Here is a 24,378-nt window from a genome sequence, read left to right on the forward strand (position 1 = left end):
GCTGGTAGAGCCGTTAGCATTTCAGACTAAATGCTTTACAGCGTTTCTTCTGGTTCTTTACATCCTGAGTTTATATCCTGCCAAGATCAACTTTGCCTTTCGTGCCTTCAGGCTTGGTGAAATAGAGTACCAGTCAAGTACTGGCGCTGATATAATGAACTGGAACCCCGTAGTGGACTGACGTCTAGTTGAGGAGCTTTGGTGTGATTTTGGTCACTTATACACTGTGGAATCCGGGTAACTAGATTTATGTGTCCTGGGGCTGAAAGGCGGGGGATAGAAGAAAGAGATGTGCTTAGGGTGCTGTTAGTGCTCCGCTGGCACAGGTGAAATAATTTATTTACTGTACTTGCATTATTTGTTGGTATTCACAATTCCTCACGACATGTATTTGTTTACAACTGCTATGAGTTGAGAGGAATAAAAGCAGGGTACATTTGTGTTAGAACTGAATATGTTCTGTGTCTGTGTGTGTGTCGTTCATCTGAGAAAGTAGTAGACTATCTCGTGTTGTCTCTGCGTCCCGAACCTTTCTCACTCTCTCTGTCTTTCTGCGTCCCGAACCTTTCTGTCTGTCCCTCTGCTGACCACAATACTTATAACAGTTGCGGCAGCTAGAAAGACAGACATACAGCAGGTCAGCTCCTATCCATTTGAACTTCGCCTGACATGGCTGAGGTCGTAGGTCAAACGGAGATGATTTATCATGTTTTGACCGGACGAAGAAAATTCCTTTCACACAAGCAAGAATCCTTAGATTTGGTTTCGAATCTAAGCTTAGAGGAAATAAGTATTAGTTTTTACACTGTGTTCAAAACATGCTTACTTTTAAATATTTTCTTCTTTTTTTTTTTTAATGGTAATTAGTTGAAAGAATGCTTTGATCTGCTGAAGTCTCTGGAACCAGAATTGTCCAAATCTTGTGCTCAACAGCTCTTGGACTTCTGTATTATTGATTTGGATGAAGAACCTATTTTTGATGAGGCGGTAAGTAACCTCCACAAACACACAGATAAACCAAGATGAGCGACTACAATGCTCCGCTTTCACTTATATGCACAGGGTAAAAATAATAATTAAAAAAACTAATAATTTTATGGCTACTGCTGCTGCTACTACTACTCCCATTACTACCAGGTTTTCTCTGAAGTCAGTAGTTCTCAACGTTTTGTTGATTCGGTATCTCCTGTAACTGAATGGTGTTTTACAAACACCCTCCATTCACATGTTTTACCAAAAAATAATAAATAGATAAAGCAGCAAATTATTTTAGTCGACATTTGGCGAATTTGTGTGCCCCGTACCCCCTCCCCCCATATTTGTTTTTTATGAAAATTACTTATGAAAGCAGGGACTTTCATAATGAAATTACTGTCAAATTGGACACATCATCAGTCACATTTCCTCTTTTTGAAAACAGTTTCCAACTCCTGTTCTAATCCTGACAGATGTTTTCTGAAAATCATCATCATTTAATGTCCAGTTTACATGCTGGTGTGGGTTGGACAGTTTGACAGAATCTGGCAAGCTGCAGGGCTGCACCAAACTCCAGTGTCAACTTTGGCATGTTTTCTGCAGATGGATGTCCTTCCTAACAGACAACCATTTTACAGTGTGTACTGGATGCTTTTTCTGTGTTACAGACACTAATGAGGTCACCAAGTAAGTTGTAAGACAGAGAATGAAGGGTGGGGGAAAATACACCTTAAAGTGTGTGGCGTGGGGTGTGGCTTTATGTCAGGTGTTAAATGGCTAAAGTACAATGGTAGGACAAGCACAGGTGCCTTGCTGTTGAGGAGATATATGGCTACCTTACATTATATAAAGGTACATGAGAGAAGCTGGGAAGAAGATATGGTAGTGATGGGATGCTAGAGAAAGCTCTCAAGGTGTGGTTTCAGTATTTTTTAATTTCTTAGAAAAATCAGTGTCCTTCTTAATCTCCAACACCCCACCCATCCAGTCCCGTGGTGCACCCTTGACGTTTGTCACCACCACCAAAGGGAGCTACCGTCCAGTTTAACCCATTAAGTCCCAGAGTACTTAAATTTCTGAATATTACTTTTAAATTTTTACAGATGATTGAAAATAGGTTAAAATGAAAAAAATAATTATTAACACTCCTTTACTTGAAGTAGAAATGGAAATACTTGGTGTCCTATAAATAGGACACTGAGACAATGTGATATAGCTTATTTAATGTTCTCATTTAGTGTCCTATTTATAGGACAATGGGACTTAATGGGTTAAGAACCACTTTGTTTCTGTTGTGGCGTGACGCTTATTATTTTTAATAACGTATTGAAGAAAATATTTGTTCAGTCAACATGGAGTAATATTTTGTGTGAATGTTACATTTGCAGGAGACAAACCAAAGCAAAAAACTGGCCATTGCAACTGGAAAATGTGTGATTGAATGCCTAAAACTGCTCACAACAGGTATGTAAATCTTCTCATCCGTCTTTTCCTCACTGTTGACAGGGACCTGAATTAAGGCTCTTTCTTCATTAATTAACATTTGTTTGATTTTAAAATGAACTCTATATTGCAGTGTTGGGTCACCTTGAATATTTTTTTATACAGGCGCAAGTGTGACTGTGGTCATCAAGTTTGCTTCCCAACCAAGCTGAGCCCCACTTTAAGCAAGTGTCCTCTATTGTACCCCCTGGTTGACTAAAGCCTTATGAGTGGATTTGGTCGACAGGAACTGAAAGAATCCTCTGTGTGTGTGTGTGTACATGTCTCCCTACCTTGGCATCATATTTGTTATAAATGAACGTCGTTCATTTCAATATTCAGTCGGTGGCATGTAAAACGCACCATTCAAGTGTGGTCGATGCCAGTACCGCTTCACTGGCCCTCGTGCTGGTGGCACATAAAAAGCACCCACTACACTCTCGGAGTGGTTGGCATTAAGAAGGGCATCCAGCTTTAGAAACTTTGCCATATCAGATTGGAGCCTGGTGCGACCTTCTGGCTTGCCAGTCCTCAGTCAAACCGTCCAACCCATGCCAGCATGGAAAGCGGATGTTAAACAACGACAGTGATGATGCATAAACATGTTTGGCCATAGGGAACATTACCACATTACCTTGCTTGGAAACAAGTTAAGGTTGATGGCAGGAAGAGCATCCAGCCATTCAAAATGTGTCTCAGTAAACCCTGGCCAACCCATTCAAGCATGGAAAAGTACACATGGAAACAATGGTGATTTAGTGATTAAATTTCTTTTGTATTAATTCGCTTTTCAGATTTCCTTGAGACGGAGACTCTTGCTGAGCTTAAAAAAGATTTAGAGCATCTACAATCTCTGCAAGTAAGATGTTTATGTATCACTACATTTTATTTCAATTATCTTGTGAACTTGAGGGAAGAGGAGGGTATACCGAGTGAGCAAAGCAGACTGACATCTGTCAGTCCACAAAACAGATCTTATTTATATAGACATCGCATGACAGAAAAAAAAGGTCCAAAATACTATTTAATTGATTATCCAAGCCTTCATTCACAAGCATTCTACAGCTATTAGTCCACTTCCATCCTCTCTCTCTCCCTCCAACTGCATCTTAGTCAATGTCTACTCGATAAGTAAATCATGCCTGTAGCTGTGTGGTTTAAAAAAATGTTCTTTTGTTGGGTCCTTTTTTTTTTTTCTTTCTTTATGTTTTTATTGCTTTATCTGTAGGATTTCTGTTGGTTTTTCTGTTTTACAAGATGTCTTTCACCTGAACTTCCCTCTACTGTTTGTTATTTTCAGGTTGAGTTCCACTTGTATCCCACCTTTCACAAATTTCAACAGCCTCATTTCAGAGAGATGATATTGTGGGATTACATCAACACAACTCTACCAGAATTTAACATGGAAGTAAGTGGAGTTTTTTTATTATCATCATCATCATTATTATTATTATTATTATTATTATTATTATTATTACTGAGTGAGAGTGCAGTGCATGCCATCAAAGTGACACAAGGGAACAAATATACGAAGCCCAGTATACCCATCCTGACTACTCGTCTGATGAGGGTACACCAGGCACATGCATCACAACCATGTGTGTGCGACATGGTGATCTCATATCAAGATAAACAGCTCATGACCTTGCAGATGGAGCCCAGTTAGAATTTTCTTCAGGTGAAGTAGCCTATCCCACTGAAAAGGTTCCTGAATAAGGATTTTGAACGAAACACCCATGTTTCCAAATGTGAATTATCCAAATCCCAAAGAATTCCTCTCAACACATGGCTATGATGCTCCCCCACTACTTCTGCTCGTGATTAGAGATGCACATATCGTCAGCCACTAAGGGACATGCTCAACTGGTTACGGTCAAGCAAATCTGTGGTATATATATATATATATATATATATATATATAGGCAACACATACACACACATACGTACGTACACCAATTGCATACATATTTTTTGTACGCATACATGTTCATGTGTGTGTGTTGCACATATATCAACAAAACACTTTTTTCCTCAATGGAAAAAAAAAAAACAAAAGTCATAACAAAAACTTGCTCTTCGCTAGAAAAGGACTTAACTCCTGTTTGTAAACAATTGTGATTTCTCCGACTTGAAAATTGTTAAAAGTTTTGGTTGAAAATTTATTTTTACTGCTATTCGCTGGTTGACGAATGTCCTAAAATTGGAGTGACGTGCATAAATTACATTCAAGCACACACACATCTACCTTTTATGTATACAGATAATTTTTTTTTTCTTTTTTTGTACATTAACAGTGCTACCAATGGTTTCATGTAGAAAAATTTCCACAATCCTTCAAGCACTCACTTAAAAGTGTTGGCAATCGATCCAGTTTGGCAACTCCATCTAAAATTGAGGCAGTTCTCAACATTTTCAAGTGAATGCTTGTAAAATTGTAGAAATTTCAATACATGAAACCATTGGTAGTGCTTGTTAATCCACAAAGAAAGACTATTTATCCACCAGATGCAGTATTCAGCATTCGTTCTTTTTGTTCAATACTATTATACATCATATATATATATACACGTACACACACACACACACACACACACACACACACACACACACATGACCATATTCATTGACTTGCATTTACCAAATCCACTCAAGGCTAAACCATGTATATTTCTCTTCTCTTTTATCATTTCACCATAGCATCGCTTCCACTCCATTCTAATAATATTGTTACTTTACTTCCTTGTTTTCTAAACACCATAAATTAATATTTTACTGTTTTATTTCCAGCCTGAAATAATATGCAGGTTGTGCAGGTAATCAATATTTATCATTGCTTGGTCTATTTACTTGCTGACTTTAAAGGGTGTTTGTTCTTTGGTTTTGTTTGGCTACTTTAGTATTGTGAAGGCACGTGGCCTGGTGGTTAGAGTGTTGCATCCATGATCACTAGATTCGTCATCGTTGTTTAACTCTGCTTTCCATGCTAGCATGGGTTGGACGGTTTCACTGAGGACTGGCAAGCCAGGAAGCGGCACCAGGATCCAATCTGATCTGCCATGGTTTTTCTACTGCTGGATGCCCTTCCTAATGCCAACCACTCCAAGAGTGTAGTGGGTGCTTTTACATGCCACCGGCACGGGAGCCAGTCAGGTGGCACTGGCATCAGCCACTCTCAAATGGTGCCTTTTGATGAGTGGAATGTTGTGTTCTTAAGTAATTCCCTTCATTTCTTGTTGCTCCAGTTGACTCATCTGTAAACGGGTACCCCTGCAACATACTAGCTTTCTTATCAGGGGGAATGTTGGCTTGCTAGCTTGCCTAGCCAGCAGGGTGGCATCATTCAAAAGCTAAAGTGATGCAAAGTGCATTGTGATCAGCGATGTGTAACAACACCCAATAGTCTGGTCGATCACATGATTGCTTCAGTATTAACCCCATGTTTCCTACCCAGTTTGGCTACCCTTAGTATAAATGTTGCAAAAAGAAAAAATGTGTTAACAAAGTGCTTCTATTTTTTTTCTCTCTTTTTTATAGACTTTCTGATATCTTGAAAATTTCTCAAATAGACTTCCTTTCCCAAATGATCATGAAGGCATTACAGGAAAAAAATAATAAAGTCTTCCTTCAGCTATGCAAGTAAGTTTCTTTTGGGGATTTTTTTTCCTTTTTTTTTTTTTTTTTTTTTTTTTTTTGCATGGATCAGACAGTTACTTGAAAATTTGTTTTGTAGAGATTCCATTTGGTTAAAAATGTTGGCCTCAGATAAGTATTGTCTTATTTCAATAAGATTATGTTAACTAATAATGGTAAACCTACAAAAGTACCAAAGTAGCAACTAGGGTTTATGTAACTGAACCAGATTAACCTCTTTCATCTAGAGCAGAGGTTCTCAAATTTTTTAGGTCACCATCCCCCTCATGGCCACATAATACCCTCAGTGCCCCCACCCTTATTTTATGTATAAATATTTTATATTGTACTAATTTATATATACTATGAATCATTTGATATTTAATATAATATTATATAATTTGTATACAATACTATAATAATATAATAAATTCATAGCATCTTCCAATCCACTGCCTTCCTCCCAACGCACCCACCTGGACCATCTCAATGCCCACTTTGAGAACCTTTGATCTACAGTGACATTAGAGCTGTTACAAATATCAACCAAATCTCTAAAACCAAACCTTCCTGCAGACCTAGATACTGTCTGAGAGAAAAAAAATAATAATTGAAGAACCTAACCAGGCTTCCTTTGAATTTAGCTGACGTGAGTCTTGGCAATATCTTCAGTTCATAATCCAAGTGAGAAATTTTGTGATATCCAAGTGGATCAACTGGAATTGCTATATTTATTAAATATTTTAGATTTATATAGTTATTATTGTGTAATCATTGGGTTTTGGGAGGTTCGGATTGTAATCAAGGATTTAGAGACAGAAAATATGTTAGAGAGATTCTATGAACTTTTCATTTCCTTTGCAGGAAACTTCTAGAGTGTGAAGTCTGTCCTAAAACAGCCGAAACCATTTATGATCTGTGCATGTACCTGTTAGAAAACTTAGCTGACACTGAATCTGATGGAGAGGATTATGAAAAAGAGAATGCACAGGATGAGTACAACTTACCTGCCATGATTTACAGACTAATCAGCTTGGCTCTAACTTCATGGCATCCAAGTAAGTGGATCTTCAAATCTGTTGGAATGCATTTAGAATGAATATGTGAATCATTGTTTTGATTCTCACTGTTCACTGGGTATAAGACATTTTATTAAATTCCCTCTGTTATTTATAAATTTAAAGGGAGGCTTTTTTTCCATTTTTTCCAGACTTGTAATTAAACTTAACTATACTGCTCTGCTGAATTTGTTTTGGGTTTATAGAACAAGTTAACCCTTTTGATGCCAACCCAGCTGAAACCGCCTCTGGTTCTTTAGTACAAATGCCTTGTTTTCAAAAGTTCTGAATTAAAATCTTCCACCAAACCTTAGTCACAATTTATGTTCCTAACACCAACTTAAAGATTACTAAGTTCATCATCATCGTTTATCATCTGCTTTCCATGCTGGCATGGGTTGGACAGTTTGAGTGAAGACTGCAGCAGGCTCCAATCTGATCTGGCAAGGTTTCTACAGCTGGATCCCCTTCCTAACACCAACCACTCTGAGAGTGTAGTGGGTGCTTTTTACGTGCCACCAGTACAGGAGCCAGTCAGGCGGCACTATATTTGAAAATTTATGGAAAGAAACACAGAGCATCTCGACAGAAATATGGTAACAAATGGGTTAAATGGTTTTGATAAATTTTAATATTTGCTCATAAATTGTTGTGACTAGTATAGTTAAGGGTGAGTGATGGCCTGCATATTACTCTGTGAAGTGCGACAGGTGTTTTGACATAGTGAGGATGATACAAGCATCCTTTCAGAGTCAGGAAAATAAATACCAGTAGAGCACTGGTCGATAAGATTCACTTTACCTCTCTTCAAAATTAACGTCCTTGTGACCAGGGTTAAGATTAGATCAAAAATATCTGTTTTGTCTCCTAATTTCTCGTTTGTTCATTATATTCCAGCTTCTCTCAACAAATTCCTCCATTTAGCAAAGACTGTCCGACTTGCTGCTGCAGCAATTCAACAGACCAACATGGCTGAGGACACATCTCTACCACATGTGAGTTATTACAAAATTCATTGATTCATTTGGGAGTTTTCCCCCCCTGTCGAAACCTACAATTGTGAAATTTATTGCAGTAGTTAATTGGGATGATATTAGTCTTATTTTATGCTGTTGATCTCTAGATCAACCTTGACCATGCGGACCTGTGTTCAAAGTAATTCCATCTGTAGTCATCCCATTTTTATAGTTTTGTAATATGTCTTAAGACAGGTGATTTGTGGGAGATTTAGCTGTTGTTTCTAACAAGTTCATCAACCACGTAGTAGTCCACTTTCTTAGCTCTAAAGCTGTGGTTCTCAGCTGGGATCCATTTGCAAAGCAGACTTCTTAACCACATAGCCATGCCTACACCATTATGTCTATATTTTTTATTTATTTATTTATTTTGTGATTAAATAATTGTACATTATTTACATTTGACGGATATTTGTCCTCACCATGTTTGTTGTTAACACAACGTTTCGGCTGATATACCCTCCAGCCTTCTGCAGGTGTCTTGGGGAAATTTCGAACCTGGGTTCACATTCCTAAGGTATTTCTTGATATGATTATTATTATTATTATTATTATTGTTGTTGTTATTATTATAAGCCCTAAAATTCACTCCGTAATTGCTCACAGGCATATGGCATAGTGGTTAAGAGCACAGGCTACTAACCCCAAGATTCTGAGTTCAATTCCAGGCAGTGATCTGAATAATAATAATAAAAATTAAAGTAATAATAATAATAATTAAAATAATAATAAGAAGAAGAAGAATTAAAATAATAATAATAATAACATTGAAAAATACCTTAGGAATGAGAACCCAGGTTCGAAATTTCCCCAAGACACCTGATGAAAGCTGGAGGGTATATCAGCCGAAACATTGTGTTAACAACAAACAAGATGAAGACAAATATCCGTCAAACGTAAATAATGTACATAGCTCCTCATCTCTTAAATATAAAACTGTATTAAATAATTGTTTTAGGCCTTGAATAAAGATAATGCTGCCTCCTCAAACAATTGTAAATGGAGTTTAATTTCTGAGTTTAAAGAAGATTGTTTCATTATGGAGTCATCTGCCCTTGTTCCTTTGATTGCAAATTCTGTTCAACTTGATCCACTTCTAAAGAGGAGATTTAGTAAGTATTGTTTTATTTTCCCCAATATTCCAGTTTGATGTGTGGAGTTTTTAGACATCTGTTCATGGCAGCTACTTCACATAAGTTCTGTTAACATTCTTTTAGACTAGTGGTTCTCAACTTTGGCCCATGTGTGTAACCCTTGGGGGTTCTTATGATTTTGTTAAAGTTTATCTGCAATAAATTAATTATACTTCTACAATGCACAAAATATTTTTTAAACATTGAATGGTTATGAGGGTCCGTCTGAAGAAAAAAAAACCGGGATCAAAGGGACCCGTAGACAAAAAACAAAGGGTTGAGAAACAGTTTTAGAAACATTTGAGCGAGGTCATTGCTAGTGCCACTGGACTGGCACCTGTGCATGTGGCATGTAAAAAACACCTTTTTGGGCATGGCTGTTGCCAGTACCACCTGACTGGCCCTCGTGCGGGTGACACATAAAAGCACCCACTACACTCTCGGAGTGGTTGGCGTTAGGAAGGGCATCCAGCTGTAGAAACTCTGTCAGATCAGATTGGAACTGGTGCTGCCATCTGGTTTCACCAGTCCTCAGTCAAATCGTCCAACCCATGCTAGCATGGAAAGTGGCATAAAAAAAAAAAGAAAAGAAATTCTGTTATATTTTGTGTATCATAGAAATATAACCAGTTTATTGCAGATAAATTTCGACCACAAAATCTGATCTGGACTCTGGTTGAGAACACTCATTTACCATTTCCATTCATACGGCATTGGCCAGCCTGAGGTTGTAGTAGTAGACACTCGCCCAAGCTGCCATACAGTGGGACTGAACCCAGAACTTCATGGTTAAAAAGCAAACTTCATAACTACACACACCGATACATGCATTCAATATTCTTGATGTCATTGTTAATAACGATGATGATGGTGAAACTGAGCCCCTCCCCCTCCTTATGCTAATTTTGTGTCTTTTCTTTACAGTTCCCCCTACACCTCCTACCAATGACACCGAGTCCACAGAGGCTGTTGATAATTATATGAAACAGTACTACAGTGAGGTACTACAACTGTATACCGATACAATACCACCATTAGTGGACTATCTCAAACTTAACCGCAGCTTGGAACTTGTCTACCAATACACTGTGCATTTCTTCTTTACTGTTGTGGAATATTCCGTCCACTACACTGCTGATGTCACGTTAATTAAACAGGTAAATTTCTCACAGAACAGAAAATGTTTTGACTTACTCTCTCTTTTACTTGTTTCAGTCATTTGACTGCGGCCATGCTGGAGCATCGCCTTTAGTCGAGCAAATCGACCCCAGGACTTATTCTTTGTAAGCCTAGTACTTATTCTATCAGTCTCTTTTTGCCGACGTAAACACACCAGCATCGGTTGTCAAGTGATGGTGGGGGGACAAACACAGACACACAAACACACATATATATATATATATATATATATATATATAATATATAACGGGCTTCTTTCAGTTTCCGTCTACCAAATCCACTCAAAAGGCTTTGGTCTGCTATAGTAGAAGACATTTGCCCAAGGTGCCACGCAGTGGGACTGAACCCGGAACCATGTGGTTGGTAGGCCAGCTACTTACCACACAGCCAGTCCTGTGCCTTTTTTTTTTTTTCCCCCATTTCTTCTTTGTTATTTTTCTTTTGTCTTGTTCCAGTCATTGGACAGCAACCATGCTGGGGCACCACCTTGAAGGATTTTAGTCAAATGAGTCAACCCTAGTGCTATTCTAATTCTGTTGGTCTCATTTACTGAACTGCTGACTTATAGGGATGTTAACAACCCAACACCAGTTGTCAGGTTGGGTGATAAACACACACCATCATTGTTTAACATCCGCTTTGCATGCTGGCATGGGTTGGATGTCATGGTTTCTGTGACTGGATGCCCTTCCTCAATCCAAACACTTTACAAAGTGTATGGACACTTTTATGTGGTGCCAGCACGAGAACTTTTTTACATGACACCAGCATGGGTACTTTTCTAAAGTTTTTTTTTTTTTTTTTTTTTTTACATTTAAAGTAATTATGTGGTCAAGAAATGCACTAGGTTTGATTTGTTTTATTAACCTCTTCAAGCCAGTGCCCCAGCATGGCCACAATCCAATGATTGAAAGACCGAAATGAGTAAAAGAGATCTAAGTATGAAAATCTTATTCTGAACAGAGAAAATAATAGCCATTAATATTTATTTATTGTCTGATTATAGGAGAGTTTTGATACCAAAGACATGATGAAATATCTAAACCAAATTACTAGCACAAGTCAACTTCAGGAATTGGTGGTCCATCTCCTTCAGAAGGTAACTATTCTCTCTTTTTTCTTATCTAAAATAATTTTATTTTGTTCATTTTCTTAAAATATTTTTACACTTCTTTTAAGCAAGCTCCATCTATATACTCTCTCTCTCTTTTACACTTTTACTTGTTTCAGTCATTTGGCTGCGGCCATGCTGGAGCACTGCCTTTAGTCGAATCAAATCGACCCCAGGACTTATTCTTTGTAAGCCTAGTACTTATTCTATCGTTCCTTTTGCCGAACCGCTAAGTTATGGGGACATAAACACACCAGCATTTTAGCCTTGGGCCAATCAAGGCCTTGTGAATGGATTTGGTGGACAGAAACTGAAAGAAGCCCATTTTATATATATATATATATATCTGTGTGTGGCTTTGTGTCTCCCACCACTTGTTGACAACTGATGTTGGTATGTTCTTGTCCTCATAACTTAGCGGTTCAGCAAAAGAACCAATAGAATAAGTACTAAGCTTTTAAAAAAAAAAAGTCCTGGGGTTGATTTCTTCGACTAAAACCCTTCAAGGCAGTGCCCCAGCTTGTCCGTAGCCATGTGACTGAAACAAGTAAAAGATATTTATCATCTCTGTCCCCTTTTACCAACAGGTGTTCAGCCAACGTAGTGTGGATCACAGCTATGCCCTTGGTTTGGCCTGGAGTCTCCCTAAAAATATTTTGGTTGTTTTGAAGAAAATGCGAAAAGACTTCAATTACCGAAGACTAATGGTGAGAAATTATTGTTGATTTTTTTGTTTTTTTTTATTTGTTGGTTATTGTTTTTCTGAGTTCAAAGATCTTATCAGATAGACTTGATCTTCTCTTGTAAGGGAAAACTTGGAAGGATTGTTGGTTTAATTCTTTAATGCTTATTTATTCACACTGTTTTGAATTAATCCTGCATTGTCTCCATTGCTTTGAGATTTCAATGATGTAATTGTTTATATTCAGAATAACATTGTAAGGCAAGTGTGAGTGGCCAGATCTGGCCAGTTTGAACATAAATCAGAGAATATTTGGGCCAGATGCAACCAGTTTAAATGCTAATAGATTATCTCTCTCTCTCTCTCTCTCTCTATATATATATATATATATATATATATATATATATATATATACACACACACACACATATACACATATATATATATGTGTTAGGAAGGGCATCCAGCTGTAGAAACTCTGCCAAATCAGACTGGAGCCTGGTGTTGCCATCCGGTTTCACCAGTCCTCAGTCAAATCGTCCAACCCATGCTAGCATGGAAAGCGGACGTTAAACGATGATGATGTGTGTGTGTGACCGCGTGTATATCGTTGGCGATTTTCTTTCTCTGTCTTCATTTCTTTGGACTGTTTCTATATTTCTGATGAAACCGGCCCCTTTGCTCCTTACAGAGTGACGTGGACTAACCATGTGTTTTTTTTTATTCATTTCACAGGCCCTGGCTAAAGTAGGGAATGCCTTGGCTGTCCTTCACAAAGAATATGATGAGATTGCAAAGTGTATGGAACTTGAAACCAGTGCGTACTGGGGGTATCAGCTTGGAAAATACAAGGTATGGTATGATAAATTATAATGGAGGTTGTTAACTTAACTAAGCCCCTATTACCTATGAATCTTGTCTGTGGTCTTGTGTCACTTTGAGTTATACTACAAAGTAATTGCTGGTAGAGACACTGTATTTCGCTATACAACCATAATATACCTTCAAGTATATTGAAGGCGTATAACTCGGCCCGAGGCTATAGTACAGGACACTTGGCCAAGATTCCACGCAGTGGGACTGATCCTGGAACCATGTGATTGGTAAGCAAGCTACTTACCACACAGACACTCTGTCAATTTTTTTCTTTCTTTTTTTTGTTGTTCTCTAGCACATGAAAATCTAGTCTGGACAATTGATTCTTACTACTTAAGCTCTTCAGTCTCTGTGGAGTATTGTTCCCATCTGCTGTGACCATGTGGCTTGTGGTCAACTACCATAAGCCATCAACCCAGCCAGATCCTCAGTGAAGAGAACACAGTAGGCAGGGTGTAACTTGGACAATCAAACATGGGCCAAACAGTCTGAGCTAGCACCCACAAATCATACAACAGGATGCATCCCAGTTTCTGAAGGGAATCGTTGGTTAGATACAAAACCTGACCAATGGTAACCTATGATCTTGCAAAGCATCCTGGTACCAAATGTGTTCAGGCACCACACCAGGATTAACTGCAATCAGTGCACTGTCTTGGGTGGTTGTATTACGCTGGTGTTATCCAGGTATGCCAAGATAGAACTTACAACAAGATTTGGTCTCTTCCAAGAACTGGATTAGATTGTGAAGACCCAGTCAACCCCTGTTAGCATGGAAAGCAGATGATGAGTATCTTTATGTTTTGATTTCAGATATGTTTCAAAGATGCGTTCCATGGCCCACTAAATGAGAAATACAAAGTTCTACAGCAAATGGTTGGCTGCAGGTCCATTGGTACTGAAGTCATCAAAAAGTTCTGCAAGTGAGTTTACTATTTACAATTTCTTTGCAATCATACATATGTACAATTTTCACTTGGAGAGAAGCCTGTCATGTGTGTGTGTGTGTGTGCATATATATATATATATATATATATATATATATATATCATCATCATCGTCGTTTAACGTCCGCTTTCCATGCTAGCATGGGTTGGACAATTTGACTGAGGACTGGTGAAACCAGATGGCTACACCAGGCTCCAATCTGATTTAGCAGAGTTTCTACAGCTGGATGCCTTTCCTAACGCCAACCACTCAGAGAGTGTAGTGGGTGCTTTTTACGTGCCACTGGCACGAAGGCCGGTCAGGCGGTATTGGCAACGGCCACGCTCAAAATATATATATATATATATATATATATGTGTGTGATGCGCTTCTTCGAGTTTCCCATCTATCAAATCCACTCACGTATATACAATTTATTTCTTTTCAGAGATTTCGAAATTGATGACACTGATGGCTTGCTGTTGTCCTTGAAATATTTAATCAAGAACATATCTGCCTCCTATACACAGCTGTCCACCTTCAGCCCTTCCCATCATCACCACCAGCAGACCAGAGTGCTTGCAATTATACGAAATGTTAAATCAAAATCCAGACTTTTGAAAGAGCTCACACAATTAATTAATTTGGTCAGTTTTCTTTTCGATTTTTTTTTTTTTTTTTTTTTTTTGTTACCCCTAATAAATCTTATTCAGCCCTTTCCTTTCAACTGTCCTTGTTCTTTCTCTTCATCTGCCGCTACTCCTCTAATTTTTTTCTTAGCCATTTAGCATTTAATCCATTAGCACCCATGATCCTTTTTTTAGGACCAGAAGGATAATCCATCATATTTCTGCAATACCTGTATTTTTCTCGGAGTGTTTGGCGTTAGGAAGGGCATCCAACTGTAGAAGCTCTGCCAGATCAGATTGGAGCCTGATCCGGCCATCTGGTTCACCATTCCTCAGTCAAATCATCCAACCCATGCTAGCATGGAAAGCGGACGTTAAACGATGATGATGATGATCTTTGGTTAGTCATCAAGACTGGAGTGTCTTTCAAATATTGTAATAAACATTTTTTTTATATATATTTAGTATCATAAAGTTATATTTAAAAAAAAAAATTTTTTTTTTTGGTAATAAATCAAATAAAAAAAAATTGAGACACTAATGGGTTAAACTGGTCTATTCCAGCACATTATGTAAAGTGCTAGGCATTAGGAAGGACATCCCACTGTAGAAATTGTAACAGAGAATTGGATTCTGGACAGCTCCCCGGAGGGGCAGCTCTTTTCTCACCATCCAACCCATGCCAGCATGGAAAACATATTAAATGATAATGATGACGGTGATGATATTCTACATGTTTTATGTTCAAATTGGCCAGATCTGGCTTTTCATATCTAGCCTACAATGTTAATCTGCAAACAAACAATCACATCAAAATCTCAAAGCTATGAGATAATTTATGATTAATTCTCAACAATGTGAATAAATAAACATTACATTTGACAGTAACTTGAATGCTAATGAGTTAATTTTTTCAATCCCATTTGTCACCTTTTCCTTGCTTCCTTTCACCCTATCCCCCACCTCTCGCAAATTTTATTAATATGTTTAAAGACCTAGATTTAGAACGTTTTTTTCCCCACCACTATGCCAAAATTCCAAGCAACAGTCTTTTCCCCGTAACTTTGCAAAGATAGGAAGTGATAAACCCCAAGCTCCCCCTGTTGTAAGAGTAGTCATGTCAGTTCTTCCTCCAATCAACAGGTCAATATGTATGACTATGAAACTCTGTCGCTGATTCTTGATGAAGCTTGCAAGCTTGAGGAGAATTCCTTCCTTGATAAGGTGAGTTCAACATTATTATAATTCTGAAGGAACTCTACCCTTTGCTCCTTGCACAGTTGTGGCATACTTCCTTATGTCTTTCTCCCCCCGCCCTCTCTCTCTCCATGCATGCATGCATACATACATATAAATAGGAAAAATATTTGAAGCTTTAACCGGTTTCAGTTTATTCTGATTTTCAAAAATTTAAATAGAATGACGTGGCTCATGTCACAGCTGTTTTGCTTCTGACTAGTGTTTGAAGCTTGCTCTATTTTTATAGCTTGTTTGAAGCTTTCCCTAAATCTTTAAATATGATAATAAAAAATATATTAACTATTTTCTGTACATTTTCAACTATTTTACCTATATTTCTACCCGTGTGGAATAAAATAACTCTGTTTTATATATATATATATATATATATATATATATACATATATATATATATATATATATATATATATATATATATATAAGCCCAGGAAGACCTGGGCTGAGGTGGTGAGGCAAGACCTTCGTACATTGGGCCTCACCGAGGCGATGACTACTGACCGAGACCTTTGGAAATGTGCTGTGCGTGAGAAGACCCGGCAAGCCAAGTAAGATCGTTGCCAGTGCCCCTGGACTGGTTCTTGTGCGGGTGGCACACGAGATGCACCATTTTGAGCGTGGCCGTTGCCAGTACCGCCTAACTGGCTCCCGTAGGATTTTCGAGCGAGATCGTTGCCAGTGCCTCTGGACTGGCTTGTGCGGGTGGCACATAAAAGACACCATTTCGAGCATGGCCGTTTTCGTGCGGGTGACACGTAAAAGCACCCACTACACTCTCTGAGTGGTTGGCGTTAGGAAGGGCATCCAGCTGTAGAAACTCTGCCAAATTAGACTGGAGCCTGGTGTTGCCATCCGGTTTCACCAGTCCTCAGTCAAATCGTCCAACCCATGCTAGCATGGAAAGCGGACGTTAAACGATGATGATGATGATGAGTGGGGGAAATAAATATTCGTACATGTCAAAATTCTGTATTTATTTAATTTCTAATGAACATAATGGGATATACCAATACTATATTTGCATACACATGCATAAACTAAGAAAATGCAAAAGAAACTAATAAATTATAGTAACTAATGAATTTATATACAGTTATAAATATTTAGGGGTGAAAAAAGTATTTTGCCGAACCGCTAAGTGACGGGGGCGTAAACACACCAGCATCGGTTGTCGAGCGATGTGGGGGGGGGGGGGGGCAAACACAGACACACACATATATATATATATATATATATATATATATATATATACAACGGGCTTCTTTCAGTTTCCCTCTTACAAATCCACTCACAAGGCTTTGGTCGGCCCAAGGCTATAGTAGAAGACACTTGCCCCAGGTGCCACAAAGTGGGAATGAACCCAGAACCATGTGGTTGGTAAGCAAGCTACTTACCACACAGCCACTCCTGCGCCTATGAAGACCAGATTTGGAAATATGAATACTGGTGGATGATGTGTTCAACCATAAACCCAAAGGCAAATTCCAGGCATAGCCACAGGGTAATAACTGAAGCAAGATGCTTCCATCTAACCATCTTCTGTCAGCAATCCAGAAAAATCTTTCTTATATTTTTTTCGTTTTTTTTTTCATTTCAGTGTAAAAAAGTGCTGGACTGGTTGAAAAATTACAAGAGAACAGCTCCCATTTCTGACTATGAACGGCATTTCTGCACAGAAGGAAATCAGGAGAATGTAAGTCTTTTCTTTTAGGCCGTTAATGTTGATTCTTTTTATCTTAACTTTTCAGCATTTAACCCTTTCGTTATTTATTTTTAGATGCTCTGTGTTTCTTTCAATTACTTTATATATAACAAAGAATTATCCTTTGTCATCTTATCTGTAAAACCCAACATCTTGAAATCTCGGTTCCCTTCTTCTAATGACATTGATAGTTAATGATCTTTTTTGGTCTCCAGCTCTGAAATGAATGTTCAAAAAAACTCATTTCGCTTTTGAGAAAATGCAAATACACAATAGGCAGGAAAAAAGTACATAGTTCAATGTTCCTTAGTGCATCTCTCTCTCTCTCTTTCTCTCTCTCTCTCTCTCTCTCTTTCTCTTTCTCTCTCTCTCTCTCTCTCTCTCTCTCTCATTCTCTCTCTCTCTCTTTCTCTCTCTCTCTCTCTCCGCTTCCTCATTGACTCAAAAAGCCCATCATTGCTTCCTCCTGAGTGTTCTTCTCTAATGTTTTTCAATATCTATCCAACAGCTACAATATGTTATTGAGTGCTTACCATCAATCAGTGCAACAAGACTGGCCTTTCACTCTCTGTTTGGTGAACCTTGGCATATTATTTGTAAGTACTTTTCACTTATTTCTTAATCTTAAGGTGACGAGCTGGCAGAATCGTTAGCATGCCGGGCGAAATGCTTTGCAATATTTCATCTGTCTTTACATTCTGAGTTCAAATTCCGCCGAGATCGACTTTGCCCTTTCATCCTTTCGGGGTCAATAAAATAAGTACAAGTTGCGTATTGGGATCGATCTAATCAGCTGGCTCCTTCCCCCAAAATTTGGGGCCTTGTTACCAGAGTAGAAAAGAATATTTAACTTTTTAATGTTTTTTTAGTCTTGGGACTGTGGTCATGCTGGGGCACTGCCTTGGAAAGTTTAGTTGAGTAAATTGACCCCAGTTCGTTTTTTTTTTTTTTCTTTTTCAAGCCTGGTATTTATCCTATCAGTATGTTTTTGCCAAGCTGCTAAGTTACAAGGACATAAACAAACCATCACTGGCTGTCAAGCAGTGCTGAAGGACAAACACACTCACACACACACACACACACACAAACATATGACAGACTTCTTTTCAGCATCCATCTACCAAATCCACTCACAAGGCTTTGGTCAGCCTGGGGATATGTTAGGTGCTGCAGAGTGGGGCTGAACTCAAAATCACATGGTTGGCAAGCAAGCTTCTTAATGACACAGCCATACCACTGCCTATAAAGACATAACCGGCATGCTGTCCACATAGCTGCACCCCATCATCTCATTCTGACATACGTGCATATCCATGCACACATGTGTACATAGAAATGCATTTTTCATGTTACGTTTCCTTTTTTTTGTTCTCTTTCCTACTTTTTATGCAGATTTTTGTTCTGATCGTTGGAATAATTTTTAACAATTTTTTTTTTTTCTCTTTTCTCACAGCTAAAGAACTCGATGTCAATAACGTTGACGAATGGTTACTTCTATCAAACATCCTGAAGGTAATTACACCTTTGATCTATCCCTGAAATGCTTTTTTCCAATAGGCACAGGAGTGGCTCTGTGGTAAGTAGCTTGCTTACCAACCACATGGTTCCGGGTTCAGTCCCACTGTGTGGCACCTTGGGCAAGTGTCTTCTACTATAGTCTCGATCTTTAAATTTAGTAACAAGTTAATGATTGATTTTCTTTGATTCCATCTCATTTCAGCTCTCCCCAGACCAATTGTATGCAGTTGCCCTTCAAAATACCATCAAGGTTTATGTGTCATCTTTAGGGGACAGCAAAAATGCCAATACTCTCAAGGAGAAGAGTCGATGTCGATGGGGTCCTGATGAAATAAACAAAGACATGATGGACACAGTTAAAAACATTCTTACAAAAATTCAAGACTTGGAATCCACCTCAGCCCTGGCTACCTACATCATGAAAGAACTGCCTATTGGTACGTTGAATCGGTCACTCCTCATATCTTATAATATCAAAGATCTTTGGTTTTCAAGATACATCTTCACCACCATCTCTTTCTCCCCACAACTGGGGTAACTATGTGTGTCCCCTATTTCTGTTCCTCTGTTACACTTTACCCTATCATCACCTGGCAGTAAACCACCTCCCTCAATAGTACTCCTCCCCACCTCTCTGTTGAAGGGTCTTGTTTTGCAAGTTACTAGGTGACCTCACCAATGCCAGTACCACGTGCAAAGAACCTGGTGCACTTTGTAAAGTGTTGGCATTAGGAAGGGCATCCAGCTTTTAGAAGCAGACTGGGGCTCGGCATGGTCCTCTGGCACACCAGCTCCTGTCAAACCATCCAGCATGGAAAACAGACATAAAATGTCTTCAGAGTTCTAGTCAAAATATTACAACTTTGTCAAACCATACAACACCAATACTTATTCCAGATTTTATTGGAAAATAGCTTAAAAGCCAAACTTCATGCAGACTTTTAAGCAAGCTCCTGCAGCCCAAGAGCAATAATAATAAAGCAGTTATTGGTCCCTTACCAATATGGTATCACCCTACCAATGTGGTATTACTTTAAATTCAGTTTAAATGAAATGCTTGTAAATTTGCAAATTTTGGGAGTTGGAGTTTCTTTAAAATTTGAATTTTCAACTGTTAGCATATAACAAATCTTCATCCAGACCTGATCCCAATACTGGATGTTGAAGAACCAAATGAAAGACAGATTTTCAGTCCCGAGATCATCCTGATTCCAAAAAGGTATAATATGTCTATGTAGAGATCGTTGCCAGTGCCCCTGGACTGGCTCTTGTGCGGGTGGCACATAAAATACACCATTTTGAGCGTGGCCGTTGCCAGTACCGCCTGACTGGCCTTCGTGCGGGTGACATGTAAAAGCACCCACTACACTCTCTGAGTGGTTGGCGTTAGGAAGGGCATCCAGCTGTAGAAACTCTGCCAAATCAGATTGGAGCCCGGTGTTGCCATCTGGTTTCACCAGTCCTCAGTCAAATCGTCCAACCCATGCTAGCATGGAAAGCGGACGTTAAACGATGAGAGCAAATACAGACTGAGATGCAGGAGTCCCAGACGGACAAGATACATTATTGTTATTAATCATTGGTGTTTAAACACTTACTAACAGAATTTCAAGTGTGCACATAATCTAAATACTAAAATGTTAATGATTTTTGTACATCCATTTTTCCAGGAGCTGAGAAAGTATTATCTCTCAAGTTCTGTGTTTCTTTTACGGATGAATGGCTTCAGGCAGAAAAAGAGGTAAGGTTCTTCATTATTCACTCTTTATTTCTTAACTTTCTTAGCTCCATAAGTTGTATTCCAAGGTAATTAGGATTCTATTTGCTGATCTGGTGTGGCGGTAGCAACAGTGGCTATTGAGTTCTCCCATGCGTGTTAACTCGTTTAATACCAACCTGCCTAAGGCCAACCCTGGTTGTGATACAAACATATTGTTTTAAAGTGACTTAATCCTTTAGCATTTAAACTGGCCAGATCTGGCTTTTCACATCAACCCTACAATACCATTCTAAAAATTAAGCTACCTCACCAAAATCTCAAAGCTACAAAATAATGTATGAATAATTGAAAACAGTGTGAATAAATGCGCATTACATTTGACAGGGTAATCTGAATGCTAAAGGGTTCCAGACCCCAGATTAATTATACTCTTTACTCTTTTACTTGTTTCAATCATTTGACTGTGGCCATGCTGGAGCACTGCCTTTTAGTCAAACAAATTGACCGCAGGACTTATTCTTTGTAAGCCTAGTACTTATTCTGTCGGTCTCTTTCGCCGAACTGCTAAGTTATGGGGACGTAAACACACCAGCATCGGTTGTCAAGCGATGTTGGGGGGATAAACATGGGCACACAAACATACACACACACACAAACACGCACATATATACATATATATATATACGACGGGCTTCTTTCAGTTTCCGTCTACCAAATCCACTCACAAGGCTTTGGTCAGCCCGAGGCTATAGTAGAAGATACTTGCCCAAGGTGCCACGCAGTGGGACTGAACCCGGAACCATGTGGTTGGTAAGCAATCTACTTACCACACAGCCACTCCTATGCCTATGACAAAATTATTTTATCAACTTCATTATTTTCAAAATTAATTGAAACCAAAGTGGTGCATTTTAATAGAAATTTGGATAATTAAAGGGTTAAATTAATGTAATCATGTGTTTTTCTTTTTCTTTTTCTTTTAGCCCTCAAATTACAAGAAGGCCAAAACTGCTTACTTCAAATTTAAGAGTCTGTATGAGAGATTAGCCACTGAACAAGTGTTGTTCCTCTACAAACTGGCCACCCCTGAATTACTTAATTTGTGCTGTGAACCTGAGAAGTTGATAACTGAACTCTATCAGCATCCATCGGTTTTGGATTCTACTTTACCTGAGCATCTGCGTCCTGGTAGGTAAAACCTTCTACTCTCTGTGTTAAAGGTATCCAGTCCCCACTGTAACATGGTTGGCATTTGGAAGGGCATCCAGATAGTTTTTCTACCTGGCCAGCTCCTGTCAACCATCCTACCCATGCGTCCGGTGCGCTCTCAGCGGCCCTGGAAAATCCGGGTCCGTAACGATTCTCTTCCCTAAAACTATATATATATATTTTATACCGTGAAACTTAATTTAATTTTCATTTTTAATAAGTTGAATTTAATTGAGTTTTTACCTGTAAATTTGGATTTTTATCCCTAATATTATTATTATATATATATATATATATATATATATATACGTATACAGTAATCCCTCGCCATATCATAATAATGAAAATATACATTACAGTCCTGTTTCTACTTCACAGATTTTCACCTATCGCAGGGGGGTTTTGGGAGGTAACACCTGCGATAGTCGAGGGATTAACTGTAAATGATGAGGAGGTATTCTTCTATACCTCTCCATCACACACACTCACTTTCAACCCTAATTGCCAGCAATTAATGTTTTTTTGTCTATTTTCTTTCTGTTGCTAGATATCAACAGCATGGCAGAACAGATAGCATCCATCCACCAGTTGACCATTGAAGATCTGAAGGTCAGTTTAGTCTGTGAATGGTTAGAAACTAACAAGACCGAAGATGTTGATATGGTAATTATTACATGTTTATCATTTGTCTGACCGCTTCTCTGAAAATCCTTCTACACCACATTTACATATATTTACACCTTATTCTCATTATCCTCCCACCAACGTCGTCTCCTTCATTGGACACGGAACTCGGCTTGCGAAGACCTGTTGGGGCAAGCGAAAGCGAAATCGTGATGGCACCCGTGCCCAGCATCGCCTTCCTGGCACGTTAGAAAACATTCGAGCGAGGTCGTTGCCAGTGCCGCTGGACTGGCTCCTGTGCAGGTGGCACGTAAAATACACCATTTTGAGCGTGGCCGTTGCCAGTACTGCCTGACTGGCCTTCGTGTCAGTGGCATGTAAAAGCACCCACTACACTCTTGGTGTGGTTGGCGTTAGGAAGGGCATCCAGCTGTAGAAACTCTGCCAAATCAGATTGGAGCCTGGTGCAGCCTTCTGGCTTGCCAGTCCTCAGTCAAATCATCCAATCCATGCTAGCATGGAAAGCAGACGTTAAACGATGATGATGATGTATCGTTACAAGCATGGCTGTGTGGTAAGAAGTTTGCTTTTCACTTACATGGTCTTGGGCTCTGTCCCACTGCATGGCACCTTGGGCGAGTGTCTTTTACTCCCTCTCTTTCTCCCCCCCCCCCCCCGGCCAGGTAACCATGTACTTCCTCTACAGCAAGACACCAGTTTCTGTCTCTCCGTCTCACTTATAACCTTTCATCATCCGACACAAGATCACCTCCTCCAATGCCCTCTCCCCTCTTGGAACCTTTTTTCTTTTTGTCTTGCAAGTACTTGGTGACCCTTTCAGTGCTTGTGCCATGTAAAAAGCACTAAGTCCACTCTGCTGAGTGGTTGGTGTTAGGAAGGGCATCCAGCTGTAAAAATCCTGCCAAAACAGTCACAGAAGTCTGGTGCAGGCTTCTGCCTGGCTGACTCTTGTGAAACCATCCCACCCATGCTAACATTGAGGACGGACATTAAATGATGATGTTATGTGTTCCATCTTTTCAGACAATGACACTTGGTTTTGGTAACATACATCTCCTGGAACATGACAACAAACAACTAGACGGTGACAATTTTAAACGGTAATTATTTCATTTGTTCTCTCTACTTAATATTACTTACTTAAGCCCTTCACTCTGTGTGGAGCGTTGGCCTTCAACAATTTCTCTCCACTGTTCACAATCCTGAGCTTTTTGTTTGTTTTTTTTCTCCGCCCCTAGTTGGATTCTCGTTTTTTCAGCACTGCATTAATATCCTGACCCCAGCTATTTTTAAGGCTCCCATTTTTATTCTCTTTCATGGGTTGTTTCCCTGAGAGAGAAGGTAGAAAGGAAAGAATGAGAGAAATGTTGAAATGCCCGATGTCAAATAAGTACTGCCAAAATGTCTCCTACCCCCTCTGCGTTCAGCGCCCCCCCCCCCACTCCTTCACTATTCACTATTTGTCATGTATTTTGGACATGTGTCCAAAATACATGACAAACTACCTGCCATAACATGGAATTTTAATTCGATGAGGTAATGGTCCAATATTGTATTCAACAGATCAGTTCCCTTCTTGTGAAGTCTCTCATGGGTTCTACTGGTAACATGGAACCCTGTACAATCTGT

At 39.0% G+C, this 24,378-nt stretch overlaps 1 protein-coding gene across 1 annotated transcript in view; it reads left to right on the top strand.

Moving 5' to 3' along the window:
* Nucleotides 1–24,378, top strand: part of LOC106868228 (kinetochore-associated protein 1) — a 67,630-nt gene that overhangs the window by 30,821 nt on the left and 12,431 nt on the right. Inside the window, exons 29-52 of the mRNA XM_089351555.1 lie at nt 868–987; nt 2,364–2,439; nt 3,252–3,316; nt 3,758–3,865; nt 5,245–5,270; nt 5,992–6,093; nt 6,952–7,145; nt 8,043–8,140; nt 9,120–9,273; nt 10,219–10,451; nt 11,480–11,572; nt 12,172–12,291; nt 13,002–13,118; nt 13,956–14,065; nt 14,518–14,716; nt 15,842–15,922; nt 17,553–17,648; nt 18,166–18,253; nt 19,111–19,169; nt 19,378–19,612; nt 20,846–20,916; nt 21,879–22,083; nt 22,652–22,767; nt 23,773–23,849. Of these exons, the coding sequence (XP_089207681.1) occupies nt 868–987; nt 2,364–2,439; nt 3,252–3,316; nt 3,758–3,865; nt 5,245–5,270; nt 5,992–6,093; nt 6,952–7,145; nt 8,043–8,140; nt 9,120–9,273; nt 10,219–10,451; nt 11,480–11,572; nt 12,172–12,291; nt 13,002–13,118; nt 13,956–14,065; nt 14,518–14,716; nt 15,842–15,922; nt 17,553–17,648; nt 18,166–18,253; nt 19,111–19,169; nt 19,378–19,612; nt 20,846–20,916; nt 21,879–22,083; nt 22,652–22,767; nt 23,773–23,849 (2,843 nt within the window). The remainder of the gene's footprint in view (nt 1–867; nt 988–2,363; nt 2,440–3,251; nt 3,317–3,757; nt 3,866–5,244; nt 5,271–5,991; nt 6,094–6,951; nt 7,146–8,042; nt 8,141–9,119; nt 9,274–10,218; nt 10,452–11,479; nt 11,573–12,171; nt 12,292–13,001; nt 13,119–13,955; nt 14,066–14,517; nt 14,717–15,841; nt 15,923–17,552; nt 17,649–18,165; nt 18,254–19,110; nt 19,170–19,377; nt 19,613–20,845; nt 20,917–21,878; nt 22,084–22,651; nt 22,768–23,772; nt 23,850–24,378) is intronic.

The sequence above is a fragment of the Octopus bimaculoides genome, chromosome 4 (assembly GCF_046866305.1).
Source record: "Octopus bimaculoides isolate indiv1 chromosome 4, ASM4686630v1, whole genome shotgun sequence".
NCBI classification, from domain to species: Eukaryota; Metazoa; Mollusca; class Cephalopoda; order Octopoda; family Octopodidae; genus Octopus; species Octopus bimaculoides.